This window comes from Rhopalosiphum maidis, chromosome 2, assembly GCF_003676215.2.
Source record: "Rhopalosiphum maidis isolate BTI-1 chromosome 2, ASM367621v3, whole genome shotgun sequence".
NCBI lineage: Eukaryota > Metazoa > Arthropoda > Insecta > Hemiptera > Aphididae > Rhopalosiphum > Rhopalosiphum maidis.
Window position 1 is genome coordinate 62,731,751 of NC_040878.1, and position 20,354 is coordinate 62,752,104.

At 26.3% G+C, this 20,354-nt stretch overlaps 1 protein-coding gene across 1 annotated transcript in view; it reads left to right on the forward strand.

Moving 5' to 3' along the window:
- The window catches only part of LOC113552271 (protein vestigial), a 32,858-nt gene continuing 12,504 nt past the window's right edge, over positions 1–20,354 (forward strand). The window contains exons 1-4 of the mRNA XM_026955065.1: positions 1–132; positions 8,968–9,202; positions 10,827–11,045; positions 18,293–18,485. Coding sequence (XP_026810866.1) covers positions 4–132; positions 8,968–9,202; positions 10,827–11,045; positions 18,293–18,485 — 776 coding nt within the window. The 5' untranslated portion in view covers positions 1–3. The remainder of the gene's footprint in view (positions 133–8,967; positions 9,203–10,826; positions 11,046–18,292; positions 18,486–20,354) is intronic.

A 20,354-nucleotide genomic window follows, 5' to 3' on the forward strand; every position in this document is an offset into this window, starting at 1 on the left:
ACTATGAGCTGCACAGAGGTTATGTATCAAGCGTATTATCCGTATCTGTACCAGAGGTCTTCGGGCACGGCTGCTCCACCGACCAGGGCACCGCATCATCACTTCACGCCGTTCACCCATCAATATGATCGGGTAAGACAAAATATTGTTATTTACCTATTTATGTAGGTAGTTATATACATCCCTCACATCCCTGTCCACTGTGTATATCTGGGTAACACATAGTTCAATAATATCTGTAGGTACCTTCAATACTGTATTTGGGAGTTGTCAATTTCATGGATATTCTACAAAATGTCCCAATACCCGGATTAAAATAGTTTTGGGCCCGGGGTCCATACCTATATTCACTTCCTTCACTAAATATTTTGTTCGTAGGTATCAACAAATAAATTGTCGATTCATATATTATATTATGCATAACGTTATTTTAATTGTTTAGAAATAAATTATTTTTATAATCATATTATGCATTATGTATGGCTACTTACATAATTAACTATTCAATACTATTCTTTCTTACCATTAAACAACGAAATCGATGTGCAAAAAAGTTAGGTATTTTTAGAATAGATACATGGTGAGGTAGGTGCACCGTTCTATCGTATCTGTGACTCATTGCATATGCGGGTATCCCATTCCTATTCGTTATGCTCATAGGTCGTCGATAAAACTGTTGTGGTTATCATTTTCTTAATTTAAAATGTCTATTTACAATGTACGTATAATACAAGAAATATAAAAATATTATTACCCAATTTAATTAACAGTGTAGACGTATAAAATTAATAATACAAATTAGAATTCTTATATTAAAGTAAAATTTTATAAATGTGTAGGAAAAAATACAATTAAAACATTACACATATAAAAATTAGTGAAAAGATTTGAAAGGGGGTGAAGGAATGCATTGTGTATTTGTGCCTAAAATTTTGTAATGTTTATAATACGTACCTAGTATTAAGTATCATTTTTCTAAAATCCCGCCATAGTAGATATTTATTTTAGGTTGTACCCATCCAACCCAAAGTGATATCCTAATATTGTAAACAAATAAAAAATTATTATTAATGGGTAAAGTAAAATTATGAATTACTTGGTAACAACTATTTAATACCTACACTAGTATGATATTAATAATATAATACGAGTACAATATATTATATGGTGAATATAGTATAATAGTTATATCAAATATTTATACACGTGCAAGTTAAAAATAATATATTAATGATTTTTAAAAGCTATAAAAACTTGAATAAAATATTATCATAACTATTTATATACACATATATTATATACTTTATATGTATGTAATAATGACATATAATTCGATATTACTTTATAAATAATATTTATTTTGTGTCATATATAATTTTATTTAATAATAATAAAAAATGTAATAAGTGGAAGTATATTAGTATAATATACATTATTTAAGATTTTTTAGTTAAAAGTCAATGTTCATCGAATATGTAAGTATACTTATCTTATATCTTGACATACTATTTGATAATGGAAATGTTAAGGGAAAATGATAGGGCTAACACTAGGTATATTAATTAAGATATATATTATTTAGTAGCGGTGGCTGAATCTTTACTGGGCCTCTCTAAAATGTATAGATTATAGTCATGAGGATATTCGACTTCAGACTCAATTTTACAGATAATACTTATTATTCTCAACTTTGAAATATCATATTGTAGTCTAAATCAAAAATTTGTCAGTTAAAATATTATTTATAATATGAATAAAATAAAAATATTTATTGTATTTATTACTAAGAATTAGGTAATATAATAAATATTATATTATATATTGTATTACAATAGATACTACAATACTAAACATATTCACCTTTGTTAATGATTGATATTTATATTCAAATACTTGAAGTTATTGACCAAACATTGAGCGTTTTGTGTAGGTATAGTATAATATATACTACAAAATATCTGAAATTTAATACTCAAATGAATTTTAGTTTTTGTCAACCTGGAATTTTTGACCCGAGTTTGTAGAGCATAATTACGTACTTAATAACATACCTATAATATGTACGTACACACTTTCATAATACTATAACATAATAACTTAAATTATTATCTCTAAAACTTTTAACTTTTTTTTTGGTGGAATGCATCTTTAATACGTTTTATTCATAATATTATGTAGATTATAAATTGTAAATAAACAAACGAAACTTTCGTGCACTCAATGTTAAAAGTTATGCGGTATCTACGCAGAGACTATGTAACAATGCAAATAGTAACCTATCTACCACGGTTAACAAGAAATAATTATATGTATGTACCTAGTTATATTTTGTAGACTACAATCGGCAGAGGTTATAGTTTAATCTTTGACATTTGGGCTATTAGTATTTTTTAACTATAGTCTTTACATTGAAAATTGTCATTAATAATTTCTAATTCACTGCCTTTTTATATTTTTCGTAATAATGTATTAAATAATATAATACTCATAGGTTAGGCAGGTTGTGGAGTTCAAACTCTAACTGGATTAATCTTTTTCAATATTTATGTAGGATCGTCGTTGTTTAACTAATATAAATTGTAAATTTAATTCAAAATACTTTGACTTTCAGTGGGTAATACAAACTTTTGAAAATCTCTTATTATAGTCTATTCTTACGCCTCTAACAATATCAATAGTAGATACTTGCGTTTATTTGTATATTTATATTAATTGTTTAATTAAATATTTATAATTTAAAAAACGAAATGAAACTATAATACACTTACAATGTAAGAAAAAATATCTATCTCTAAAGTTTTTATACTGTGTATCAAAATATTACTATTGAAGGTATACTTAGTCCTATTAATTCTTAATTCCTTTACTGCTTAAAAAATTGATTATTTTATATTAATACTAGACATTGATTGAAATAGCATTTGGATAGATCTGCTTTAAATCTGACTAGCTATAATTTTATAATTTTATATTCTATAATTGTCATTTGTGTGTAAATATTATACTATTTGTGCGTAATAGTAGATTTAAAACTTTTTCTGGTAAGTATGTCGTATGTGTACCTACAGTTGTATAGTATAAATATATACTTTATTTTGTTATTCTTTATAACATTTATTGTATATTAATGATAAATAGTACATACCTATGTTCCATTAGTCATTGCAAATAATACAATTTTTAATATTTTGATATTGTTGCCATTAAATAGTTAATAAAGAATTGATGACTCACCTTATTATTATATTGACATATAATGGCAGACATTTTTATCGATGCCGAAGTGGAAATATTTTCAATTTGTTTAGTGTCTTTTAAAATACATAAGGACGTTCTGGAAAGTGTTAAATACATTTTTTACTTCTAAACAATAACTATTTTAGTGTTTTATCTGTGGTGTATTTATTTTAGAAGATTTTTTGTAAAATACGAATTGATTATTTAATGCATTTGTCTATGCTGTATAGAAATTAAGTATTTTGGTTATTTTTAGTTAAATTGATTTCAATATTTTGTAAGTCTTCAATATTATTACTTATAAATAGAAAGGTATGACCTACTATAGGCTTATATGTTAGATTATAATTTATAATAATATATTGTATATTTCGATATTTTATTATACTTAACATAAATCTCGACATAAACCAAGAGCTGCATATTAAATTAAAATTTTTTTTAGAATTGTGAAATTTGTTATATCTACTCTGTTTTATTTGCCTAGGTTCTCTAAAGTGTCATAACTTTTATTTCTAAATTATTATTAATTGGTTTATTCTATACCTAAGTAATTTTTATTAATTCATTTTAAAGTATTTAATGTCATAAATAAAATAATAATTTTGTATTTCTTTAAAAATTTACTTGCCTACATGATACATGACATTTACTTCAAAATTATTTTTTAATGCATTTTACAAATAAAAATAGAAAATCTATTTAGTGTGTATTGCACAATATATTTATTTTGTGATTATTCGAAATCATTTATTTGTAAAGTAAATTAAAAACACAAGGACAATATAAAACTTAAGTATAGTGTATACTTGTGGATATTTGCCCCTACAGGTTTAAAAATTTAATAAAAGATAATGGTTTTTATATTCATAAACTAATGGCCTCGTAATGCTTGAAATATATTTTATTATACAAGACTTTGACTAAGAAGTAATTAATACTGTTGAACTTTTGAAATTCTCCTCAATAATAACGTAGAGCATTATAGCACGTGTTCTCGATGCAGTTTATCAATTTAATATGAAGTGATATAGGTACATTATTATTAAATTTCAAACACGTCCTGACAGTAAACATACAGATCTAATCAACTATGCCTACGATATAATAATAATTATAAATATATATATTATATGTATATGATTTCTACTTCTTTATGGGTTTAGTTGAGCACGCTTTATAAAATTATTTTCTTGGTTGATCATTACCTATTTTTGATGTAGGTACACATATGTTGTCGCATATAAACTGGGAACCGGTTGTTTTGGAAAACTTGTCTTTTAAAATACAACACAGATAGAGAGACAACGATACTAGTTAATGTTTGTCGATAAAATTTGATATCTAGCTGTTAACAAATGCTATTATCCTTCAACATAAATACATGTGAGTGGCAATTTATTAATTTATTAAAAAAATTCCAATATTATTGTACAATATTTATTAGAACTTGTATTGTCTTAGTAAAATATTTTTATTAGGAGTAAATTATTTACCATTTTCTATATTATAGATGTATTGATCAAAAATAACGAAAAATAAAAACTTGAATTATTTATCTTTAATATTATAATAATTTATTTAATAAACAAACCAAATTTATCATTTTATTTAATACGAGTATGTTCAGTGTTCATATACGTTTTCTAAATAGCTAACTTGAATTATAAATTCTGTTTAAAATTAGTTGTTATATTAGAAATGAACACTTATTTACTTTATTATATTACATACAAATTTGGGTTTGTTAAGAATAGAGGATATATATTTTGTAAGTACAGATTTTACATATCTTATGTATAATTGCATTAAATATTCTTTAGAATAATGAGGTACCTAGCACGGGCGCTCTTTGGAGGCTGACAAGACGGGGCAATTGGCCTCGCCTCTCTGGAAAAATAATATTAACTTATAGTTTAATAAATATTATCATGATATTATTACCTATAATGACTTATACATCATTAAATAATTGTTTTAACTACATTAAGACGAAATGAAGAAATGTACAGTTCTAATTTACCGATAACCGATACAGAATAATACATTTAGTTATATTTTATTTTCTATATTTTTTCCTGTATTTATTAAAATTTATTTTAATTAACTGTAATATATCAATACAAATTTTAATTTTATAAATAATAGCATATAATTGAATTCGTTTATATTTATATATTGAAATAAACCTTTATTTAGCTTAAATTTGAGATGTTTTTGTGGCTCCCTAAAAATGTTACCAATGGGTGACCATGCACCATTATAGTGATAAATTAATATCTACAACTATAGTACATATTTAGATTCATTAATTAACTGTATATAATAATTATTTAATGAATATACAAACTTTAAACATATTTAGTTGTTTATTTTTGCTTAAAATCATGTTCATAGACGTGATGAAATATCTATACCTAATGCAGATAATTTTCAAGTATTATGGCTGGACTTGAATAATCGAAAAGCTTTTTATATATTTCCCTATTTTTTTTTATGTATATATCACGAATTGAACATAACTTGAATTTTAAAGGTGTAGAGAGAACAAACACTGTTAGATATTAAGAATATAGGTATATATATTTTCTATAGGTAGGTAGTATATTAATATTTGTAATATGATGATGATATGAATATGTTACTATTATTCAAGTATATATACGCCTTTAATTTTTTATTTATGGTAAGTGGTAACAATGATTATATTTTAAACTAAATATGTAAAATAGTAACTAAATACATAATATTGGCCTAATCCAAAATTTTTTTTTTTAAATTTTCATAACAATAATTAATAAGTTATTCGTTTTAATATTAAAACTGATGTATTTCAATGTGAACTATACTTAACGTAAATTTTCTAAGTTGTTTACTTGTAACATAAAGACAATAAATGCGCGTGTGGCGTTTGTTTATTCAAGTTGTTTATACGCACCCGCATTGCATATTTTCAAATAAATGTTAAAACAAGTTTATCACTTAATTAAGTGATTTGTAATACTTTAATGCAGATCATAAGAATACATTTAGGGTGGAAATAAAAACAAAAAACGAGTTTATACAATAAAATATTTTTGCTAAATGTGTCGACTACGGTTGTGAATTATTTGTAGAATGTTGTAAAAACAGGATAATATTAATGGTATGGGCAAATTTATACGACACGCGCCTGTATTGCCGTATTATGTTGACAACCTTCTCAATACGTGATTATTTTGAAAAATAATGTTTCGTTTTAATTTATTGTTCGTTACTTGATATTAAAAAAGTGGTTCATTTTATAAAAGCAATTTATACATTATAGTAAGTCCACAATTGTCATCAATATATTATTTATATTTACTTTAACGTATTTGGATATTAATTAATTAAATTACATTATCAAATGAAACTCTAGTTGCTATTAAATAAGTAATTGCTATTTAGATGCCTATACATTTTTAAATGCAATTACAGTAAGTACATCATATTATTCAGTACTCAAATTTTAATTATATTTAGTAATAATAATAATAAACGCATTATCCATGCATATTATATTAACTATTACGTATAAAATTTTAAGCTTCAAGCTATGTTTTGAGTTTGAAAATACTTTAGTAATTAATTTAAGAATAGATAGTATAAAATATTTTGTTGAATTGTTCGATTCTGGCTCACTTCCACCCTAGATTATTTACTCATTGATGGATTTATAGGTGCTATAAATGTGTGTTATAAGATTTTGTATAATTTATATATTTATATAGATAATAATATAGACAAAATAGTTTAGTTTACCATCATAATATGATATAACTATTATGTAGGCCAAATAAAATAATATTATTTTTTAGTTAACATGTATGGCACATTAATAAATTAATTCTTAGTTGTAGTTAACTTCGTTTAAAGTGTATTATTATATACTCCTACCGTGCGTTTATGTTTAGTTCTTCCTTGGGAGTTTGTATATTTCTAAAGGCCGTGTGAAAATATTTCTTTGGCGCATACTGCAAGGAGCACTATGAGTGGACGTGAAATACCTACTCGCATGCATAAAATGCGACGTACATGAAAGAAACATTTCAAATATTTTTATATGAACCAAGCCTAATGAACAAATTGGAATGGCTGAGATAAGTGGGATTCCATATCTTCGTGCTACCGTGTGTTGCGGCGCCCCAACCAAAAAAAAACAAAAAATCTAACATACTTATTGTTATAATAATAATAATACCATATTTGTGGAAATTCTCGCCTCTTCCCTCATAATATGAGGAAAATCATATTTTAAATGATGTATATTATAATATTGTTGTGTTATTGTGTAACGGTATCCGGTGTATGGGAGATATGAAAAAATAAATACTATTTGAACAAAACAAAGTATAAAAAATTACCGCGCGCTGTAAAGTTTAGTGTACGTACAAATACTGTGTTATAGGTATATACGGGTATGTATCCATGTTGATTTATGGTCATCAGAGGCAGCCGGTGTGTGCCGGGACATGAGGAATGCTCTTTTAAGTCCAGCCCGACTCCGCATTCCTATACTGTATCTGGTCCATCTTACAATTTATTCTTGTTTAGGTTTTTTTCATTCTTTTATTATTACTTTTTTCTTTTTTCTTTATTATTATTTTTTCTACAATGGACTGTTATATTATACGAAAGGTAGTATGATAAGACAATTGATATTTTTCGGAAGAAAAAAGTTTGGGCTACCACTTTTTTTCATACGCGTGTCTTTTACACTCAACCGGTTTCTCAGCACTCGTTTGACTTGCATTGTGTAATAATAATAACTAATATTAATTGACCGTCATTAGTCTAAAAGGCTAAGCCGCAACTGTGGATAATTATATTTAATTCAATCAACACGTCTCCAAGATGTTTATAGTTTTGAATTTATGATAGCGAGTAATAATTATTATTAAACAGTCTATGGTAAAATAAAATGCGATTATATCACAATCTAATAACTAACGTTATTAATGCAAAAATACATTTTAATGTAGATATAAAGTATTTTGTGAATCAAAATCTTTAAAATAACAGTATTTCACATATTAATAATTTATGTAGTGAAATTTAATTAAATCAAAAATATTAAGTTTGTATATTATATTAGTTGATAAACTAATATAATACACGTTATGTCATTATCTCTGCGTCTATCCATCTATAAAACACAGGCGCAGTTTAGGTGTGTTATCATTTACCAATTACCATATTATGTGAATAGGCATATTACTATGTTAGTATAATAATTTCAGAATTATGTTTCGATCCATTATTCATAAAATACAAAAACTTTGGCGTATGGTAACTCATAATAAATTTTATCTACATAATTTACAGTATTTTTTGTTTACTTAACCTTGTCAAATTTATAGGTAACTATACAATTATTTTTAAACCAAAATTATTATTTATATACGAAGAAATGACAATGTAAATTTATAAAAAAATTATTAACGTTGCTATTAAAAAAAAATTTAACTTGTATTGAGAATACGCATACAGAAATAGTTTCAATATTTAATTCTATTAAAACGTTTATTTTAAATACTTTCTTTCACTTTCCGAAAATCCCTTTTAAATCCAGGTACGATATCAAGAAGGCTACCCAGCTGTAATGTTTAGTGGTACCACTTGAAGTGAGCACTTGTATAATCGAATATTATAAATAATTGTTTCTGTAAATATAATATTATAGCATTCAAATTATGATTTTGTTTACAGTTGAGAGCGTTGGAAACACACCAGCAAGCATCCACATCTTCGCCGATTGGCGGTGGAGACTCACCAGCTAACAGATGGACAACAATTGCAGATCATACAGACTCACATCACAGCAGTGTCGGATCCGGAGCATCCAGCGTGGGCCCTGTTGGTGGAATTGCGAGCCCTGCGTCCTCGCCGGCCACAGCCAATAGCGTTTCGGTAGTACACAAGGAAGAGGACACATCCAGAGACGGTAATAATAATTATCTTTTATATAAATTTAAAAGTCATTCAATTCACAGAAATGGACAGTTTATCGCATAAAAATTAAAAATTGTTATATAATTATAATAGTTTGAATAAAAAGATTTTTTGTATTATAAATGTATAAAATAAAATATGTTAGATAAGATTTGAAATCTAAAGTTGATTGTTTGTTTGCCACCCATCGCATGAAGTCAACAAGAATGTAAAAATAAATGCATTAAGCTTATAATATATTTTGCTTGTGTGTAGCTATATTTTTTAAAGTTTTCAAGTAGAAAATGTCTTGTTTAAAATAAAATAATTTTAAAAATAATGAGTGCACTGTAAAAATATGTTCACAGTTTAAATCCTTCTATTATATCGGTATTATATAGGTAATGTTTATTGATTATTAATGATTTCATAAATAAATCTAAAAATTACATGTTTATTCAGTTATTATATTCCGAGAAATCAATCACTATTATTATACTGCACGAGCTGCAGCTTGTATTTTTCATAACTGTTAAAATAATAAAAACTATTATACTCGTATTATCAAAAAGTTTATATAGACAGATATAGAATGATGTACTTACCTACGTGTTTGCGATTAAACATACCTATTACCTTATGTACAGTTCTGATTCCTCTACGAGTCATCCATATCGATTGTCTTAACAGACGCTAATTCGCTATACATTGCTTTAAAACCTTGTTATATGTATATATATAATAACACCTGCAGCCCCGTTTCATATGGTACATGAAAGTAATATGAGGCTTTCAGTATAGGTGTCGATCAAATGTAATTTATATTTTCATAAAATGTATATCCTATAGGTTTAAATAAGCAATACAACGTAATTACATAATATATATATACACGATACACCTGTTAAAGATAACTTTAGTATTTTATATTATTTTTGACTTTAATCTACATTATATTAGTTATATATAATATTTTCTTATTATATCTTAAGTTATTTAATATGTATTTGTGAATTTATTATATAATTTCATTCATATAATCAATCATTCATAGATATACAATTTTTATATAAGTACCTAAAAATAATTTTGCCGTATATTTTAGATAATAGTAAGTTTTGGAATGTTTTGTAATTTTTTTTAAATACTTACAGCTGTGCAATTCTTAAACAAAGCGTGTGATATATAAATATCCTTAAAATACTTAGAAGCGTTCACAAAAGACAATATTCATCGCCCCAAAGCATCCTCTTCAATTAATGTGCTCAAGGATGCTTTATCCTCGTGATATTGAGATTAATCTGCTTTGTCGTCTTGCAAAATACAGAGGCGTCTTAATAAACATTATTTTATAATATACAACGCATAATTGTGGTACATAAATCGTCCTTTTTCAGAAGTTTTATACCGAATTGTAATTCAGTCCACGGTGACTTAACGAGGTGGTAATGTATTCAAAAGAGGGATAGTTTTAAACTGTTTTTTTCCTTGTTGTTCGCGTCGTTAACGGAATTAAGACGAAAACGGAAAATGAGATATAATGAACAGATTATGATGATGGATTTAAAAAGTTTTATTTTTTTTTTTGCTCTCAAGGACTTTTATTTATGTTTTTTGGTGGTTGGTGTTTTTTGTAGATGCTCGTACTGAAATGGACGAGGACGAGGACAACGTGCAGGACGATTCTAGAACGCGCGGGGACAGGCGTGTTGCCGCACACGCGCAATACGTGTCAGTAAATTGCGTGGTGTTCACTCACTATACTGGGGACGTCGCCACTGTGGTTGACGAACACTTTTCCAGGGCGTTGAACAGCGATCAAAAACTCAACAACGCCCATCAAACGTCGACTAAAGGTAAATCGCTAAAAAGTTTTGATTTCAATTTTAATTTTTTAAATTAACACATACTATTTAAAAAAAGTTATTAACGAACATAATAATGTAATAAAATACTAATATAGTATCAAACTATTCATACTATAGTTCACGACTAAAATAATTGGTGAATTCAAGGGGAAGCCTATACATATTTAGATCGATTAGTGATCTTTAACCGTAGTTGTGAGAAGACATACTTATAGGAGAAGTTTAATTGTGATATACCATCGAAATTTCTTTTTCTCGCTCTCCTCACTCTATATTATAGTGTATAATATTATTTTCTTTAAGTCTACCGCGCGTTAAATACATGAACCGCCGGCGATGTTGGGAATGACCTTATGACTGAGAATGTGTTTTAGCTTTGGAATGAAAAAACTTAACATTTCAGACCACAGCCGTTTTTTCTTTTTTTTACTTCTCTCGAAAAATTGTTCTTCTGTTTCATCCCGTGAGTCGCGGCGACACATTATTTATTGTTATATATACTGACCGCGTGAGAATTGAGCATTATTTTAATAGGTTTTTAATTAGTACAAGAAAACTCTTTCACTTGTAAAACACCTCCTACAGGAATGCGTCTTCCATCGCGAATAAACTGGTTTTCCACGCAACAATCATATATACGCGAGCGCGCACACACACGTATGAGCACTGTGTATACAAGCAAATGCGCATGTGAGTGTACATGAAATAACACATGCCAAACTCGCATCGACGATACATTACTTATTTTTTTTTATGATATCATTACATATCGTCAAGCTCCGAGGACACTAATCGCGCGTGCTATTTATTGAAGCTAAACATAAAGATGTATCTAGTGGTTTGTACAGTAAAATTTTCAGAAAAACTGAATTGTTACAAATAGGTATTAATATTAAATAAAAACTGGTTAGTTTATGTCAATATCTTTTAATTTAAATTAACGTAAAATCGTTAAGACTAATTAGTGATAAATAAACACATTTCACCTGCAGAACATAATTTTATAAAATAACTAATATTAAAATATTTATGATTGGTTCATTAAATTAATCAATTTATTATGAAACTCGGCATTACTATTTTGAGTACCTATATATATATATATGTACTGTATAATTTCAATGACATTCGGTCAATGTTTGTAGTGGCTAAAATATTTACTTTTTTTATTACTGTTTACAGAGTTTGATAATTTAACGGTTTTATTATTATTTGGTAAAAGTTTGTAATTTTTAAAACTGTCAAAAAAATTAATTAATTATACAGATATTTAAAATATAATCCGATTAAAGTCAGAACTTAATTTAAATATACTTAATTTTGTAATAATTATAGGTACGTTAAAGTATTTGATTGTTTAATGTTTTATTAAGGTAAGTACTTAGAATAATTATTAACGTTAATAGTGTATCTTTCACTACATGAATTGATTATATACTTCTCTGACAACAAATTATCGCTTAAATGTTTTCTTAACGTATAATATATTTTAGTAATCATCATTTAAATATTTTATTTGTATTGTATAAACTACTGTGTGTATATATGTATGATATATATTATTTAAACACAAACACGCTGGCAACACACCGCTAAAATTGTTCACTATATAATGTTTTCGTGTATACTTAATACATTGTTTATCCACGATTGATCAAAAAACACACACTAAAAAACAAGAATTAATGTGATTAACTTAACCTAGGGTCACCTTAAAAATCCTGTTAGAGATACAATCACGATCTGTCGTAAAATGAAAATATATGTCGTAAACCATTAAAAAAAAAAAAAAAAAATTATAAGAAATATTGGAAACAACATTATATTCTTACTGATACAACGTTTAGATTGTAGTGTATACCCACTCATTTCGTATTACTTATGTGTTAAACAGAAAAGCAAGTAATAATTATTATTTACAAATTAAATCAATAATTACTCTATTTATCTTATGAATATTAACAGAAAACATTTTTCGTAGTGTCTATATTCTTTATGTATTATTTTTATTGTATAGGTGTAAACTAAGAAAATGATAGTTTTTTTTAATAATTATATTATATTGCATAGGTATAATACAAAAAAGCTTAATCCTAAGTATAAAATAATCGACCTACCTGTATATTTACAATAATTGTAATTATGTTTTTTTTATAATTATTTTATTTAATTATTAAATTACAATATTGACGTTGAGATTCCATATTATGACTATGTATTATATACTTGTACACGTATTCCTAAATATCTGTAAGATATCTTTATAATAAGAAATTTCATACCTTAATAATTATTCTTACAATAATATTTGTACCTATTAATCATTTCTGGCGATAAACAATTTAAATGTTTAAATTATATCAGTCTATTAATTGTTCTATAAACCCTATCAGTGGAACGTGAAATTACGTGCGGTTTATTTTTTGCTATTATGCCCATGTACAATATAATTTAAAAATAACCCGACTTACGCTTATTAATTAAAAATATTTATAATATATTTTAAATCTAGTACTAGTAAATAAATTGGACAATTAAAGTAACACCGTTTAAATTATAAATAATGTAATTTTTAAATTTTTAAATCAATCATAAATTAATTAGGTATTTATTGTCATGTGTTTTAAATGCGAGTTCAATTTTTAGATATAATATTGTACATGTTTAAATTTATTTGATTTACAATAATTGTAAGTGCAGTAAAAATGCTTCTATCACTAAATTGAAAATGGCTCGTGGTAAAAAATTGGACCTAATTGATATTTTGGGGTAAGTTATAGTAATTTTCTAAATAACTTTGTAAAACAAAAAATAAATTGTAGATAATCGGAATATTTACCTACAACTTTTGATAACATTTATTTTGTTGTAATTCAAAAATAATTAACCATAGGAGCTTTACATTTTTTACTAAATATTTGTAATAGCATTTCTTTAGTATTTTTTTGGCTTATGCGGATATAATTTTTGAATGCAAGTTAAATATGTTGATAATAATGATAATGTATAATATTTTTCATTGAAAATTCTAACAGCAGTTTACGGAATATGGAGATTTATGGTAAATTTTTTCTTATAAGTGGTCAAAATTACGAGTATTTTCCAATTTATTTGGTAATTGAATTTCAAAAAAAAAAAATTATTTTAACATCTGAGATTTGAAAATTTTCTACAAGGTTCCTTATAATAATGACGTATTTAAGCATAAAGCAAAAAAAAAATAAATGTTTTATTAGAAATTTAAGTATTTAATTTCGATTGGTTTTTGTTATTTTTTTATTATTCAACGAATAACAATTTTATAAAAACCTGAAACTTTCCACTATTACTTAAATCAACATTTTTATACACAATGAAATGTTCAAAATATACAGACTAATTTTTGAGCTATTTTAAGTGTTTGAAATTTTCTCAATTTTAATACAAAAATATTTACTTGGTTAAAAAGCTTTACTATTCAATACGAAATTCTTCATAAAATGTACTTATACCAATATTAAAATATCGAATAAACGAAGTTCCAATTGTTTTATTAGCTGTTGATGTTAACTACGAGTAAAAATTAATTATTTCCTAATTTAAAATTATATACAATGTGTATATGTAATATTATACATGTAATGTATATGTTAATATGCTTGAATATGTAATACTTGGTTCTTAAAACAATTAAAAACACATAGGTATAACCTTTTTTGATAATGACATTTGAAATTCAATATTTTATGCAATCGGATAATTAAATGAAAAGTAATGGTTTTTTCTTTAACGATTTTAGTTATTATGTTATTATAATTCCAAAAATGTTAATTAGAGGGCTTTTCAACATTATGTACAATATTATTTTCTATACACAATAAATCATTTTCAAAATATTTCAACTAGTTTTAAGCTGTACATAGCATTGACTCTAGAATATGAACCTATCTTTTATAGCGCACCTACGTCTACGTAGTATGGTCGTGTATAGACTTATAAATTATAAACAATTAATAATATATGGTACTATAATCAATCTATACTTCACATTCATTACCTAATTAATTTTACTTAATGACGAGATACACTCAAACTATATTCTATAGAGACTTCCTATTTATTTTATTTTTTTAACTATATTAGTTGACAAATAAACTGATTTAAATTCAAGCGTTTAAAAACAATTTAATTAATTATTATTACTACTTTAAGGATATATTATGCATAATATTATAATATTATAGATAATATGTAATATTCATAGTGGTACATGTATTAACAGTAGAAATAGATATTATTTTGTAGTATATATTATGGACGGGATGTCGAGATTACAATATTGATAATATATATATAAAGCTTCACATGAACTATTTGCGTTAAAGATGTACAATCTGTAAGTATATAATGAAGTTTGCTGCGATTAAACAGTTCGCAGAAGTCTAATAATAATATTCTCGAGTTTCAATGAAATATTTGCAAAACCCGCTGCGTTTATAGACCGGTGTCGAAACAACGACGAGGGTTCTTGAAACTTAGTGCTAACGAAAGTTTAATAAACGGAAATTGCGCACACATACGCTGCGTATATTATTATTACATACAACGTATTCAAATAATTTGTCGGGTGCTTGCGTAACTTTTTAGTTGTTTAAACCGAGAGGATCGGCAACGGGAACATTATTACATACAACTTTAAACACTTATAAGTTATAACTGATCAACTACTTATTAAACTACTTAAAAAATTATAAAGATAAAAATAGTAAAAGTATATTTTTGTTGGATACTCGGATACCATAATAATATTATATTTTACATCTAATTTTTTTTGTATAAAACATTTTGTAACCTTTTAATCTCTCTAAAATTGGTTACACCACTATGCTAACTCATTTTGGGAGCTCAATTATTACGGTTTGTTACGAGCACTCACAATTTGTGTATGTCGGCAGTAGGGCAAAGAGCCGCGGATTGTTCGGTCCGAAAAGAAGATTTATAATGTAAGTCGGGTGTTCGGGCTGTAACAAATGTGTCGTATTCGGGCTTTCCCACGGGTTCACTGTTTCAGTTATTTATTTTTATCTTCGGCTGCGCTTTAGAAGAGCTATTGTTGTCTTTTTACAGGTGTAGAAGAAGGCATATGCGCGCGCGCAGTTGTATTTTGTGTATATGTGTGAGTGTGTGTGTGATCGAGTAGATTTGTAAATTATATTGGACCCGACCAAACCTGTTATACACACACGTTTTATTCGCTTCTTAATTCCTCATTGTTTTTTTTTTATTTTTTTATTATTTTATATATTTTTTACGTACACACGCGCGTATATATTCGTTTGCACTTCTCCGAACGTCTTTTGTCCAAACGCCGACTTCGATCTGTATCTCTTTTTATTTTCCACCACTGTAGTAAATATATACATATACATATATACCTACTCCAAATTCGATTGGGAAACAATAGATCGGATTGGCGGCATTGGCGGTATGAGCACAAACACACACTCGCGCATATAAACGACTTATATAAATTACAATATTATACAAGACTCAGGCGTGGAACTTGGTCGACTTTCAACGGTTAATAAGTAATAACACAATATCGCATGCTTTGAATAAATATTTTTAAATTCATTCTGAGAGCAGGTTTAAGCTTTTTCACACGTTAAAAATATGAACCACCCCAGTCCAAACAGTATATTATAAGATTATACGAAATTGTAATCGCATGTTATGCAATACATATACAAGTACTTTATACGATACCATATTATACTGCAATAGCTTAACTGTACCAACGTTTACGGGATTTTTGTTTCTACAGAAATATTTGCACATACAAAATCTTTGAACCTATTTACGTATGTAAGTACAATGACACGTGTCAAAAACCATCGCATTTTTATACGCATGCCTTGATTAGATAACGACATTTTTAATGAATACCTTATGTACATATACATGTGGTCATGTAATTTATATGATATTTGATGATCGTTTTAAAAATTTCAACATTTCTAATATGTCATCACTTATCATACATCAATTAACGGATAGCCTTAATTGGTATATATATATATTATAATATATAAACTATTATACGATGACTTATAGGTAGATTTACTTCTGTTAAGACACTTATTTTATTATACTACTGTAGTTGATACCCAAAAATGTTTCCATGTGATTCTCTCACTACATTATGCGCTGATCACATTTTATTTAATTGCATTTTTAATATAACCATGTACACGAGTTCAATAAACCCGTAACGTATGCAACAGTACACAATGTGAATAGAACAGTTTTAAAGTAATTATTGCATTTTTTAACGATTAAAGCATCATATTGTTTTACCAGTCGACTAATAAAAATAGTTGGGTTTTCTGCGATTATTCGTTTGTATCACTTGCAAATCGTTTTCTATCTATAAGACGTACCTGTTAGGTTCACAAATCTTTTCTGCGATTAAATATTGACACGGAACAGCACGTTCGATTTTAAAGTACGTGCAGATAGAAAGCGATTTACAATTTGCGTTTTCCAACTCTTTATTGCTGCATGAACGACAAATACGATTAAATGTAGAATTATAAAATATAGGTAACTATTTCAATTTATCTTTTAACTTTTTTACTGTTTGAACTTAGAAACGCATAATCGCAAATATGTTCTGACAGAACAACGTTTTTTAGTGATATTATACAAAGAAATTTGTTTTCGATAAATTCAGAAGATGTTTAATTATTTTTGTTACAAATTATGTTTATATTTAAAATTTTGAAATATATCTACATCATATATAATTTATTCCGGAAGAAAATAGTTTAATTTTTCTATAGGTCTATAAATACTAATTTATTTCGTATATTTTATTAGTTTAAACTTTATATAACCTATTAATTACTAAGAAAAGTAGGTATATGTTGTAATTTTATTTTAAACTTTGTAAATTTGAATTTATAGGGAAAAAGTTATGTGATTGATGAACTTTCAACTTCATACAATTAATATTTAACGATTAATCTTTATCTTAACGAAGATAAAAAAATAATAAAGATAAAGATACCTAAATACTTTTAATTTAACTTTATTAATTTTTTGAAATAATCAACTCAATGTTAACTTTATTTATATTATTAATGACATTAACTTGCCTAAGCTTAGATAAAGTATTTATAATTCATAAATACTACCAACAAATTAATCATGTTATTTATTTATTTTCATATTAATGTAATATTTTATAATTTTAGATACTTCCCCAATGTCTTCTAGAAACTTCCCAGCGTCGTTTTGGAACAGTAATTATCACTCGCATCACTCCACTAGTCAAGTGTATCATCCCGACACAATGTATCATCATCACGGCACTGCAGGTAACCCCGCAGATCCATGGCAAACACATTACCAACAATATACAGCTGCAGCTGCTCATCACCATCACAGGTAACTTTTGAGATTTTGTCCACACAGGTACGATTTATATTACTGCAGATGAAAACTTATAATCGACAAATAAATTAAATTGTTTAAAATAATATCTATTAGATTGAGTTAAATCCGCAAAGGTATGATTGCCCTCTTCTTTCATAAATCATATCCACAGAAATTTAATGTAACTTAAAGATATAGACAAAAATAATATTTTGATAAATACAAAAACTCTTTGTATAGATATAGATTAATATGAATCGAGTATAATTTGTTGAAAAATATTTTATAGATTACAGTTTAGAATATTATCATTAGTTATGTGATTAATCAGTTAAATCTTGTTGATTTAATAGATAGTAATACATTTTTTTAAACAATTTAATTGTAGAAATTAATCTGATACATACATTTTACTTTCACAATATTATCTATATAATGGATGTTTGAATTTGATTATACTTACTCAAAATCAATATATACCTTATTTCGGGAAAACGTGAGTTGAGTTCTGAGATATTTGATAGCTTAGATCAGTCATTCTTAAAGGGGGCGACAGTGCCCCTCTGTAGGTGTTGTAGTCTTCAGGAGGGTAGTATAAGACCCAAAGAAATGTTGGAGTGGTGCAGACTAAAGAGGCGATACTGATTAAAAAGTATTAAATATTTTTAAACCTCAAACTAAAATTAAATACCTACTAGATGTTTAGATAATTGATTTTACGTCTTTCATAACTCGCATATATAACCGTATGTCCTCAAAAACAGGGTCCACTTTATCACTCATTATCCTGTAAATATTTTTTTAATTCTGTTTGCGGAACATTAAACTAGACTCATTTAAAATATAAGTTTGAACTTAGATATAAGATATGGTATTTCCTTAGACCCCTCGTTGGTCAGATTGGTCCCAAGGGGTGGATATAGACCAGGGATGGCAAATCCGTGGCACGAGAAAATTTTTACTATTATATATTATATAATATATAATATTATAGGTAATAGGTAAAAATATTTTGAGCATACGGCTTTATTATTATTATTATGTACCTAAACCAGGCGCGGATCCATAGTAATTATTAAGGGGGGGGGCATTTATATATAATAGAGGTGGCCAACATGACTATGTACGCGAGCCACATATACTAATGCAATTATATCAAGAGCCAAATTATCTAATCTTTACTTTTATACCACAAAATTAATAAAGATAGCTAACATCCGATAAACATATCAAATTACGAAATATGAAATTATAAAATAATATTAATTATAATAATAATAAAACATTTTTTTTTTTTTTATAAATGTATGCAAAAAAAATTAAAATTTTGGTTTTTGTAAATAAGACCGCGAGCTGCGTACGTCGATGAAGAGAGCCGCAATTTGGCCACCCCTGAACTATATATTGTACAATAATTATATTATTATATTATAATTATTACTATCGATTACAATATATATATCATATATGTATTATTTTAATTTTATTATATACATAATCAATGATATTACTATAAATATTTCTTTAATTTTTAAAGGAATTAACTTACAACTAAAAATTAATAAAAAAACCTAGGTAGGTGCATTAAAAAGAACACTTTTTATTTAAGAACAATTAGTAAAAACTATTAAAAAACTATTGAATAGTAATAAACCAACAATAATTATAAAGCAAAATCTAATTTTCTTTTTGTTTATGAAAAATATTTGACATATTTTGTTAAATTTGTATTTATTGATTCGAAATATTCAATGTGTGTTTGAAGAAATTTTCATTGTAAATGTTATCTATATAATTATCTCTGCATCAATAAATTATTACTACAATATGTGTTTGTGTGTAAAAAAAATTGACTAAAATACATCTATTATTTATAAAATG